At 41.3% G+C, this 13,630-nt stretch overlaps 1 protein-coding gene across 1 annotated transcript in view; it reads right to left on the minus strand.

Moving 5' to 3' along the window:
* The window catches only part of LOC126260602 (nephrin-like), a 769,721-nt gene that overhangs the window by 26,184 nt on the left and 729,907 nt on the right, over positions 1-13,630 (minus strand). The window contains exon 13 of the mRNA XM_049957938.1: positions 9,818-9,948. Coding sequence (XP_049813895.1) covers positions 9,818-9,948 — 131 coding nt within the window. The remainder of the gene's footprint in view (positions 1-9,817; positions 9,949-13,630) is intronic.

The raw sequence follows: 13,630 nt of genomic DNA on the forward strand, positions 1-13,630 counted from the left end.
TGTTCATCTTCAACTTGCGACGTCGACATGTGTACCTTAAGTATCGTTGTTGGTGTTGGTTTGCTGTCGATTCTGATAAGAAGAACCATGTAACTGAACTGTCTGCAGTAGCACACTCTCTGCGCTGCCTTCCTACTCATAACGAATTCTACTGCTGTTACGCCATTTTGTGCTGCTGTTGATATTACCCTAATTAATCTGACCAGAAATAGAACGCTGATAATACGACACTCTTTAGCTGAGGACACCTTACAGAAATCCTTAAGATGATAGCCAATAGCTATAACTCTACATTTGGTGGTAAAATACGTAAAAAATTGTATTACAGTCGTTTTATCGCTGTCGATAACAAATGACTGTTTCCCTGGCTCCAGTTGCTCCCACATCACTCTTTTCTCGTATTTCTCTTGGTGTCATATACTCGTTCACATGTGCGTGAATATTTCCAGGCAGAGGACATGCAAGAACTACCTCTTCCTCCCTCAATTTCCCTGCATTTTGGTGTATTTTACCTAAACTGATACTTATTTACCTTCAATTTTCGTAATTGTCACTTTTGCCCATGCGATCATGAAATCTCTTCTCGAAACGTATTCTAAAATTGCTTCTAAATGTAGTAGAATTGTCAACGCCTAGCGCAAATGAACTGTTTTGCGGTGGGATGGTATTGTAGAGCGCTATGTTCGAATGCATCCACTCACTTCTAAGGACATATTCTACAGCTACAGTCCATTGTCTCTGTTTTCTGTATCGTCAGTGACTGTCCACGTGTTGTGGAGGCTTCACATGACCCAACTCTCCCGCTTCTCTCCGTTTTAACATTGTAGGGTTTTTAAGTGCACAACCATGTAAACTTAGAAGTGCATGTGTTTATGTTCTATAATGGTTTCTCACTTTACGATATCTTCTTGGTACTGGCCCCAGACACTAGAACAATTCATTAGAATTTACAGTATAGTTGGTTTAGATTACATGCTTCAAACTCCTTCCGTCTGGAGCTCTATCATGCATAAACCACACGTTTCTTCTTATTCGCCTGGTGTATCATCAAAACACTTTCATACCTACTGTATAAGGTATGCTAATCTCCTTGAATGCACTCATCTGGAAAGATCTTGTGCTCTTGTGTGGCAGCCGTAAGATTAGTCTGGAACAGTCTTCGCTGAATAGGAGTTATCGACCAGCTCAATCTGTTCCTTCACGAGACATGGGCTCTAGTGGGCATAGTACAATGCTATTTCTGGTCAGCTGCAAATTAAATAGGGGACAATGTTGCATGGACAGTTGGTCAAAGACAGTGCAGGAAGATATTTCAATCTGCAGCTTTATTGAATGAATGGTAGAATAATCCATGACTCCCATCCACATAGGGAAAATGGGCAATCGTAAATGTAAATTACACACTATGATCGAAGTGCTAGAAATATAACCACTTTGGTATGACTCGCTGCCTGGTATACTTTGGTGTATATGTTCGAGAATTAACTATGAATGGACGTACTGCACAATTATCTATCTACATTCGCAATCTATTATATAGTACCCACTGAGCACTGGAGGGGTGGTTTATTGAGGTACAGAAATTGGGAAGCATGCTGCCGTCTCATTGCTCAGCATTGCAATAAATCAAAAACTGCTAAAATTGCTAAAATTGATAGCGCTATGGATTGTGGTGCTTATTAAAGTACATTGTCCATATCAGCTGTATCTTTTCCATCCCATCTGTCCACTGGTACACTGTTGATTACCACATAATGATTGACTAACACCACTTGTTTGGGATGGAGAGAGTCTTGCTGGAGGCAAGACCTTATGAGTATGGCCAGCACCAAAACAGTGACCTCGTACGTGTATGCAACTTGAGGAATGAGTGGTGTTGGTCTCTTCAAAATGAACAACCTAGACATTTGCTATCCCGTCACTGTGGAAGATGAAATTAAAAGTGGAGGTTATCACCTTCAGGCAGCTGTTTGGAAATGCTCCACAATGTCGCAAACTCTTCCAGTTTCCACTTGTTGGATGTCCTCCATACTTTTGTAAGTAAGAAACACCACCTCTCTGTTTCATTTGAACCATCTTGTGGATTTCGAGAACATCATAATTTACATCACGTGATGTCCAAGTTTCTGTGAGAGTCAATCGACTGAAAAGTGTTAAAGCCGGTTTAGCACCTGACACAACCCTCGAAGTCATGGTGAGAAAACAAAATGTGTGATGATGTACAAAACTGTAGTCATGCACTGCTTCTGCGTGTTACAGTAGAAAAACAATGCATCAAACTGCTTATGAGACAACAACACAAGAACCCTCTGCTTGTGATTGGAGGTCTGTGGTGTATCATCCTCCTACAGTACAGGCCAAGAAACGTCACGCTGGCCTGTGCACGAGACCTCAATCACTACCTACCTGCTCCACTGGACCAGTGCCTGTATATTTAATAGCATTGCCACATGTTCTTTATCTCAGGACACTGGCGGTATTGTTTTAGACATATCAGAAGAGAGGAATGCAGTGATACCTTAGCAAATTATCTACCAGGTGACGTTAGCCAAGTTTTCCATTTGTAGTTTTTCCTCTTTTGGACGGTACAGAATAATGATGATATAGAGAATTTTTGGGTGGCGTACAAGAATGGGCCCTGAGGGATGCAGATCTCCTTCAGACTACAGTATCTGTATGTAGTTTAGAAATGCACAGCAATGTGGTAGCAAAACCCTTGTCCTTCTTGCAGTTCCCATATGATGTGGAGTCTTCCAAGTTTTCCCAATAGGAAGCACCGATCTAACTGCTCGTACTGCCTTTTCTACTACTTCTTCCAGTAAGAGAAATCTTCGTTTGGCACTGGCCTTGCATACTGTACACAGCTGGCGGAGCTACTACAACATGTTCCCATTTCCACCTAATGGTCAGAACATGGTCCTGTCCTGTCCTGTCCTGTCCTGTCCTGTTTCCCCATGGGATGCAGAATACGCTGGATACAGCGCTCTCCGACATCTGCTCAGTTCCAACTTAAATTTGGTATGATCACATAGACAAAGCTGTAGGGAGGATGAGGCAGTGAGTGAGGAACACTTACAAGATGTAGACAGAATGTCTAAAATCATTCAGGAGTTTGCTGTATGGTGACCTCAGGAGACAAGTTCGAAAAAGGTGTCTTGTTTCGTGATATGAGAGTGCCATGACTGTGATTCATCATTAAAAGACATCTCCATAGGATCCAACAAAAGAATGTGTTTGAATGGAGATACTTTATTCCAATTGCAGATGGTATTTCTACAAGGAAGTGTATCAACGTAGATCTGAAAAGCCAGTTATTAGTATTAAGATCTTGTACATTTCTTATGACTTCAATTTAGCACTGCATTTTTTAAATGGCTCCTCACACAGCACACCATCTACTGTATATGATTATTCTCAATTGACCATCTTCCTCCCTCGACTATAACCCACGGATGGGTGGCTGAACCTCTTGATTTACAAAAACATACATAGTCTTTAACATACAGATCGTAAGCGACAATTGTGTGTGCCTGTGGAACCAAGACTGATTTTTATGCAGGGTGACAGTAACATAATCGCTGCGATCGTGTTGTTAATAGCTGGTCATTTATAAGATGATTACATTTTTCTTCCTAACACACACTGGTGCCATCATATGAACTACAAGTGACAAGTGGAGCATGTCAATCAATCGCAGATTTTCGCTCAGTATTCTTTGGTGTCACCAGCATTCAGTTACTGGTGAAGTATTGTATTTAGTAGGGGATGTGTGATAAGTTCCCTGTAATCAGCAGACTTATAAGGTGACTGGCATGTAAAGTTACTGTGGCGTGTGTTCCAGTGTGTGCAAAAAAAAAAAAAAAAACTCTATGTCCGTCGTAAGGGAGGTATAGATCTGGCCTGGAAAACTGCAATTTCAGCGCATCATAAGCCATAATAGAGATGAAAGCTTTTATGTGAAAAACCACTTCCAGTCATAGGAATACTATAGATACTGTTATTTCCAGAGCCAAAGTCGTCAGGACAGTGTAGTTCCGATACTTCGCACGTTGTCGAATATCACCAGTTTGGTGCTACAATTTTTAATCGAAGTTAGACAAATATGTGGCTGGTTTCCTAGGATGATTCTATCAAGCATTTGCCATTCAAATAATTCATTCGCGATGCACCTAGTTTTGGAATCATATAACCCTGGCACAAATGTAACCGGCTATGGGAAAATAGAACTTAGGTTTAAAATGGTAATAGCGGTAAATAATTTATGAGTATTGTGTCCTTATAAACTACTCCGGTCGCTATGCCTCTAAAGAGCATACAGGTCTAGCTTATTTTAAAGAAAGTAAGCAGGGTTAATTCAATTGAATTAATTGTTTTTCGGTACGTGCAAGGCTGTCTTGATGGCTAGTGAGTTTCTCCTGAAGGTAGATGTTTTCTAGAAGCTGTTGGAAATAACACTTGGAAATAAACCTCCGACAAGGCCTGTCTGAAAGTAGCAGATTGCTGTGGAGTGCGGGGAAGCTGGAAATGAAGAGTTATAGTGCTTGCATTCTGACCTTGTGGCTTACTGGCTTCAACTTTTGAATATTATAAAATTTCGTGGAATTTCTTATGTAGCTACAGGGCATCAACAATTAGTTTTCAACAATTAGTTTCAGCGTAATTGCGGAAAGTGAATCTTGTGAGACATAAGAATATGTTGTGTTTCAGTGAAGAAAACAGATTCGGGCTCGCAAATAAACGTTTGCTGGTTAATCATCGGGGATATGCGTCGCACAATATGTTTCACGTGACAAGAGCGCGTGTACTCCGGCGGCAACCGAGAGTGAGACTTTAGACGATTATGTCCGAGGACAAAATAAAAGGATGGTTTTACTAGTGAATTGATAAAATCAACTGAGATGAGACCCTCTTAAATGATGGTTGAATCAGCAATTCCATGGTGCGACAGTCTAGTAAAGGGTAAAGCCAATTGTAGAATATATGATAGTGACGGGATGTAGTACCTGAGATGCTGCCTTGGTCAGGAGCTAACTGTGTAACGTGATTTAGACACTCTTAACAGCTTAAGCAAACCCAAGGAGGACTATCCTGAACTCATTCAGTGTTTATTACGGGAAAACCTTAAACCTTCAAGGGGCAGCTGAACATTAGACAAAGAATGAACAACCAACGAAGGGATAACGTTCTACGAGCCGAAGAATTAATTGAATGTCAAAAGTTTGAACGTAGTAGGAAAACTAGAAAATCTGAAGAGGGAAAGGCGGGCACATTCTAGATACAGTTGAGGCCAGTGAAGTGAAATGGAAAGAAGATAAGGATTTCTGATGAGAAAAATTTAGGGAACCATCAAAAATAGCAGAAAATGGTATAACGGGAGAAGTATTCGTTATGTGCAAGGGAATACGTAGGTCAGAGAGTGAGTTACTGTGAACTCTTCAATGATCGGGTTGTTATCATCAGATTCAACAGCAAACCAACGCCATCGATTATAGTTCAGGTATACATGCAGTCGTCCAAGCATAAGAGACAGATATGGAAATATATGAGGCTATGGATCGGATATTTCAGTATGTAAAGGGAGATGAAAATCTAATAATCATGGGGGACTGGAACTCGGGGGAACAGGAAGAAGATGAAATGGTTGTTGGACAATAAGTGTTTGGAAGAAGGAATGGGCGAAGAGAAAGACTAGTTACGTTCTGCAATAAGTTTCACATGTAATAGCGAAAACAGTTCAACAATCACAAGAGGAGGAGATATACTTAGAAAAGATACAAGGATGTTCCAGCTCAATTACACCACGGTCAGACAGAGTTTCCGACATAAGATACTGGTTTTTAAGGCGTACCCATGAGCAAGGATACTCTCAGATCGAAATTTAGAAATGATGAAGAGCAACAGAAGTTTAAGAAGTTGTACGGACGAATCAGTGTGGAAGGAAATGTGATACTGAAGCACTGAAGAATGATAAGATGTGTGAATTTAACAAAGGATATGGATACGACGTTAAGTAATATTACAGTAGGCTAGCCAGTTTAAGAGGAGTGGACAACTCTAAAAAATCACTTACAGGAGTTAGACAGTACATGGAAGGTAACTGTAGAATCCTTCGATAACATAGGAAACTGATCGACGAAAGGAGGAGGTACAAAAATAAGACGGGAATAAGGCAATACAAATCACTTATGAATGAAATAAACAGGATCTGCATGACAGCCAAGGCGAAATAGCTACAGAAAAAATGTGAAGAAATTTTCACAGACGATAAGACTGACTCAGCACATGGATATGTCAAAACGACCTTCGGTAATGTGGAAACTGATGGGGGTAACATTAGGAGTGCAATGTGGAATTTCACTTTTTAACGCAGAGGAAAGAGCGTATAGGTGGAAAGGGTACACTGAAGGCCTCTATGACGTGGAGGAGTTGTCGGATGACTTTATAGACGAAGAAAGTGGAGTCTGTAAGGGAGACATGGGCGATCCAGTATTAGAATGTGAAAGAGCTCTGGAAGACTTGAGATCAAATAAAGCAAAGGGGTAGATGACATGGAATTTCAAAAATCATTTGGGAAAGGGGGGGGGGGCATAATTGCAACCAAACACCTGTTTATGAGACTGTTGATGTACCGTCAGACTCTTGGAAAAATATCATCCGCAAAGTTTCGAAAATAGCAAGGGAAGATATTTGCGACAACTGCTACACAATCAGCTTGACATCTCATACGTCCACGCTGCTGACAAGATTAATATACAGAAAAAGAAAATAGAGGCTTTGGAAGAGGTAAGGGCAACAGAGAGGCAGCTCCGATTTTGTGTTTGTTAGAGGAAGCAAAATCAAGATAAAATTTGATGATCTAGAAAAAGGTTTGGAGAGTGAGAAATGGTGCAAAATGTTCGAAATTCTAAGAACAGTAGGAAAGGCGTCTCTTCTACAATTTGTACAGAAAGCAAGAGGGAGCAATGAGACTCGGAGACCGAATGTGAAGTGCTCGGATGGAAAAGAGTGCAACACAGGGATGTAGTCTTTCTTTCCGACTGTTCAACCGATACAGTGAAGAAACAATGCCGCAAATAAAAGAAAGGATCAAGGCTGAGATTAGACTTCAGCATAAAAGCGTATCAATGATACGATTCGCTGAAGACAGTGGTATCCTCAGTGAAAGTGAAGAGGAATCACGGGATCTACTGAATGAAATGATCTAATGAGTACAGGATATGGAGTGAGAGTATTCTGGGAAAAGACAAAAGTAACGAGAAGTAGCAGAAATGAGAACAGCAAGAAATTTAGCATCAACATTGGTGGTCATGAGGTACACGAAGATAAGAAATTCTGTTTCCTTGGAAGCAAAATAACCCATGGTGGACGACGGAAGTTGGACATAAGAAAAAAACCAACAACGAAAAAAAGGCCACTCCCGCCCAAGAGAAGTCTACTAGTATCAAACATAGGCCTTAATTCGAGGAAGAAACTTCTGAGAATATCCGTTTGGAGCACAGAATTGTACGGTAGTGAATCATGGATAGTGGGAAGACCGAAACAGAAGAGAATCGAAGCGTTTGGGATGTGGTGATAATAATGTCGAAAGTAAGGTGAACTGATAAGATGAGGAATGAGGAAGTTCTAAACCAAACCGCAGAAGAAACACTTGGAAAACACTGACAAGAAGGAGGAACAAGATGATGGTACATGCGTTAAGGCATTTGGGAATAATCTCCGTGGTACTAGAGAGAAATGAAGAGGGTAAAAAATGTAAGAGAAGGCAGAGATTGGAATACATCGAGCGAACTGAGAACGTAGGGTGCAAGTGCTACTGAAGATGAAGACTTTGGCACAGGAGAGGAACTCGTGGATGACAGCACCAAACGAGTCAGAAGAGCGGTCTCAGTTTCTGGATAAGAAACTGTGTGATGAATAGGGACACATTGTCTATCTTTACAGGCAGAAATCGTCTCACTGATTTCCTCACTATTGCCCCGCAAATGTTAGTGGACCTCAGTATTATACGAACTCCATGATTGGACATAAAACCTCTTCGAGAGAAAACCTGTGTGCGTTGTTTTCGAGGGAAGGAGCGTCAACAGTTTGTACGGGTCCATAAGGACGTGTGATCTGAACGTTTATGTTCCGACTTAAGAAACTTACAGTATTATATTGGCAATTCTGTGAGGCTGTTCACGTACGACACCATTAGACACAAGGAGGGATCATAATTATATAATTGCAGGAAACCTACCCAACCAATCATCAACGCTTGGTGCAAGTCTGGCAGCCAAAGTAAACAAGACAATGGCAGAGCAGAGACTCATGGGAATAATAGTAAGTGTATCCAAGTACGTGAAGGTTGTCCGACGAATATCGATGACGGAGTTTTGCAGCTTGTGTCAGTGTACCGGGTCCAGAACTGCACATTTCGTCGTGGGTTTCTCCAGTCTGCGTAAGTCGCAGAAATGAATAGATAACTCGGTTGGGAGAAGCTATGTGACTGATATTGAATATCACTCAAGGGATTACAATTAAATATTTGAGAGTAAGTGCTATAAAAGTAGACATAGAACCCATTTCATACTTTACCAAGTATCTCGTCTTACGGCTTACACTAAAGAAATAGAATAGAGAAAATCGAGCAGGCATGGAAGAATTACCGACACTCGTTATTGCCATGCATAATATATGAATGTAATAGTTATGAAACTAAATGAAAGGTATAGTACATAGTTTACACCTCTCTCCATACGATGAAATGTAGTATGCTGGTGTAGAACGCTTACTTAAAGCCACAGAAGTATTCACATGATCAGTGATACATATTATTTTGAGGTGCCACAAAATCTTTTGCCCACAGAGGACATGATTGCTTGCATTTATAATTATAGAAAATCATTGTTTGAAAGATATTTGTCTGAGAATTTTTGGAGCTTAACACAACTACTAAAATTTACGATTTGTTTCGTATACCAATCGAAGATGGTACTCTCACAGAGTAGAGGAGTGTTCAATATCCGCTGAAACACATGAGAATGCGAGCATACTGAGTATATTAACTTACTTAATATTCTGCTTTTTCCTGAGTGTTTTATATCTACTTCCATTGTGTTGCAACACAATGGAATACCATTAAAACCGCAGCATCCATGGCTCAATTTCTCAGTTACAAATATCTATTGGCGAAATTCACTTCCATTGCTGGTAGTGGCAACTGAAAGTCCGCAAATGTGTCATTAAATGCGACTGTTAGTGCATATTATGTGAGCATAGTTGGCGTATAAATCAGAGGTATTTGCCACAGAGTAATATAATCAGGAGGGTGGCTGGGGTTTGTGCCATATAAAGGTGAAGGGAATGAGGAGAAGCTGCTCAATTGAAATGGCGAAGCTTTGTCTAGGGCTGTTACGATGTTGACTCATGACTCTATCGCCATGAGCAACACTTGGTGTCCTGGCTAGAACCCAACTTTTCGTGTATGTTTCATTTACATAAAAGAATGCACATTTCTCTCTGTGTTAGAAATTCCGCTATCGTTGTAAAATCGATTTGTGTATGTTTGTGTGGGTTTGAGCGTGTGTGTGTGTGTGTGTGTGTGTGTGTGTGTGTTTGTGTGTCGGTGGGTGGGTGGGTGTGTAGATGTGAGTTTATGTGTGAATTCTCCTGTAGACAAAACATCCTACGGTAAACTTCTGGAAGCCTGTCCACTAATCTCTCTGACGCGTAAGTATGTGAGACAGGTGGCTGTGCGAGGGTGACACTGGCAGTGGCAGTTGAGGCATCCCCGATGGTGGGCGGTGTGAGCAGAGGCTGGGCGTGTGGCGGTACTCACGTTCCTGGTGACGTAGCGCACGTGGCTGGCCGGACCACCCCCGACGCCTCCGCCACCACTCGGATGCCGCCCGTGCCGGCCGCCACCCACGCCGCCGGTGTCGTCGTCGTCATCGTCCTGCACGTCGGCGTCTGCGGGCAAAGGGCAAAACATCGGGCTCACTGCGCAGTCGCATACACACGGCTACCTGGCTGTAGTTAGAGAATTTAGTTGTAAGTACAAGGGCTTAAACAGGCAGTATTAGCTATTTTGAATAAATGCTTTTGAGTGTGTAACCATATCGCGATGTAGATGAAGTTAACAGTGCGCCTGCTTTTATTACAGGCATACCTTATTATTATGGCTACTAACTACACAATCGTGCATTATAGTAAACATCTTCCTTATAAATGACCAGAAAGCATTGAAATACTCCAGGTGCCCATGGAAGTATAAACACAGCAGTGTATTACGACTGCATCTCTCACAAGCTTCGTTGACGTTAACTGAAGGAAACTGTTGATAAAAGTACACGCAAAAACTACTTGATTTCATTCTTTTTGACACTGTCTTCCATGTACTCTTACATCTTTGCTATCAACGCATCAGTGACAGAGACCATGGGTATCGTAGGTTTAGCGACTCCACCACAACCTCAGATTCTGTTCGCTGCTCCCAACTGCTGTTGATGGAAATATTTCCTTCGAATGTGTGTTCTAGCGTGGTCCATGTTGTGTTGAACGCTATTGGTACATCCTCACGTTATTATAAATTCCAATGACTTCCTCCTGTGATAGCCGATGAACTTCGGTAACTTTAAGTTTCAGTTACTTCCACTTCGTTCAATTACTTGCAGAACATCTTTTTCAAATATGTACTAGCTGAGAAATCCAGCATTGCCTGGTATTTATTTATTGCAGTCTTCTGTTAGTTCATCTCTTTCCTCCTCTCTCTGTCCATGTCCTGTTCCCCCCTCTTTCTGTCCACGCCCTCCTCCTCCTTCTCCTCCTCCCCCTCCTACCCCTTTTCCATCCATCCCTCACGTCTCTATTCATCTCTTCATCCCCTCCCTGTCTCTCTGCACCACTTCGTAACCCTCTCTCAGTCCATCTCCTCCTTCCCCTCTCCCATTCATCTCCTCCTCCACCCCCCTTTGTCCATCTCCTCCTCTGCCTCTGACCACCTCGTCCTCCTCTCTCTGTGCCCATTTGCTTGACCCTATATGCCTAAGCATCTCATCATCCTCTCTCTCTATCTATCTACCTTCTCCTCCCATCCTTCTCTGTCCATCACCAGCAACGCCACTCAAGTGGGTATTTGTAGTTTTCACCCACAAAGTATTTCTTTCCAGACAGTAAGCAATATGTGTAATTAGATTAGTTCAAATCGAACCAAGGGCTTGGGAGAAGATGTCGAACACATACGTATCTGACACATATAGCACACATATACATGTCTGAATCTCTGCTATTTTACACTGTAAGATTCCAGAAATGGTGTGTATTCAGCCGTGTAGCTCGATCGTAGGTCCTGAAATACTGTGACAAAATTATTGGCTCGCTGTAGCTCGCGTTCTGGTGACCTGGTTGACACGTCGAACATAGACACATTGAACTTCGTATTTTTAAAAGTATCTCATGGAAATACGGGAAATAAATATCAATAGGCCGTTTTCGAATATTTTCATGTCACCGATTCTCATTCACATCGGCACCCCTATTGGTAATGGGGCATCTTAATCTCACAGTATCAATATACAAGTTACGAGTCCTGTACCGAACAAATTTGGCTGAAATTGCTCCAGATGTCAATGAGTTATGCTTCTATGTCACCCCCTTTTCATTCCCATCCCAATCAGATGTAGATGGTCTTTAACCCCACAGTACTTCTTTCCAGATAGCAAGTAATATGTGTACCACGTTTGGTTTAAATCGGTGCAGTTGTTCATTTACATGTACGTACATTTTAAAATATATTGTGATATGCAAGTATCCAGTGGTTTAACTTGCATTAATGTTTGTTGACCAGTAGATACTATAACTTTGTGAACCAATTTTGCGAAAAGGCTTCTCTCTTTCATCCTTTGTTTCGACGCCACAATGTCGCTGAGTGTATGGTCAAATGATTTTGATCAGTTTACTGATTTAACGAGACTTCGAAAATTCTTAGCATTTTCTGTCAGGTCGATAACTGTTTGCAAGTTTCGTTGTTTAGCCTCCCGAAGATACAACTCCAGTGTTGGGAAATCGGCAGCTCCATAGAATGGTGAGATATTTGCATGAGAATGACTACAACATCGCATAGTCACACAGATTTTTACCAATGCAGAGAGTGAAGTACGCCAGTGTCATGAGCGGGCAAAAGTGTACAATGTTTAGGACGTTGCACTCATATTACATTGTATTCCCGGTGAAACTTTTTTTTTGTCGTCACATGACTGCAGTGTAGTGAGCACTTGCTTAGGAAATACTCAGAGGTTCAAATACAAAGTAATAGAGTACCTTACTAAAAACTCTGTAAGTGGAGCTCGAGTATATCAATTTCAGTTAACAACAATGTCCATAGCATAGAATTTTAGAGCTTTTACGCTATGTATACACATTGTAGCAAATGGTTTAATTACAAGCATCTACCTGACAGAATTTCATACAATCTTCCAAGGGAAAATGAGATTAAATTGTTGATGATAAACGTCATGTCTGTGAAAGTCTTCTGATACTTTTAGTTAAGATAATAAAATGTAGTAATTATTTTCATCCTTTCTTGCTAAGCCACGGGATAGAGTGTTGTGTTATTCCGGTATCTTGAGTTCTGTTGTGAAGTAATAATGCTGCATGAATTATTTAGTTTTTATTTTGTAGCATAGTACATAATGGTGCAGTCCTGGACTAATGAAGCTTTTTGCATATTTTTTGGCCTTTTAAATTAGTTGGACGTACTCCGTTTAACGACCCGACGATTGCGCGTTGTAAGCACCCTATCGTCTTCTCATTTTAACATTTGTATGTCGAACCTGCATTCTGTGTTTCTATACGAAGTATGATTATTGTTATATAAGCAATTTCATATGTATTCGCAGTTAACAGCAACACGTTTTCTAGACACTAAGCTCGCTGTATTGTAACGACGACATCCTGGCCTGCAGCATATGTTACATGACAATGAAATAAAATTCGCAATCTCTTACTGAATCTCTTAGGCAGCAAGGAAAGAGTAAAAGAACCAGTACTTTCCTCTAATTTTAATGGCTCTGAGCACTATGGGACTCAACATCTTAGGTCATAAGTCCCCTAGAACTTAGAACTACTTAAACCTAACTAACCTAAGGACATCACACACACCCATGCCCGAGGCAGGATTCGAACCTGCAACCGTAGCAGCCCCGCGGTTCCGGACTGCAGCGCCAGAACCGCACGGCCACCGCGACCGGCTCTAATTTTAATGATCAAATGTTTTCCCTTGTTGTTGGCAAAGTGATGTAACCTTTCTTCAAAAAAAAAATGTTCAAATGTGTATGAAATCTTATTTGAGTTGACTACTAAGGTCATCAGTCCCTAACCTTACACACTACTTAACCCAAATTATCCTAATGACAAACACACACACCCATGCCCAAGGGAGGACTCGAACCTCTGCCGGCACCAGCCGCATAGTCCATGACTGCAGCGCCTGAGACCGCTCGGCTAATCCCGCGCGGCTACCCCTTCTTCAATAACATTCTATTCTCATGGAACAAACCGATACTTTGGAAGAAAGATGATACATTACAATTCAATAGTATTTGCTGAAAACGATGAAGTTACATCCAAAATTAATTTCCATCTCGACCACAAA

The sequence above is a fragment of the Schistocerca nitens genome, chromosome 5, assembly GCF_023898315.1.
Source record: "Schistocerca nitens isolate TAMUIC-IGC-003100 chromosome 5, iqSchNite1.1, whole genome shotgun sequence".
Lineage (NCBI taxonomy): Eukaryota > Metazoa > Arthropoda > Insecta > Orthoptera > Acrididae > Schistocerca > Schistocerca nitens.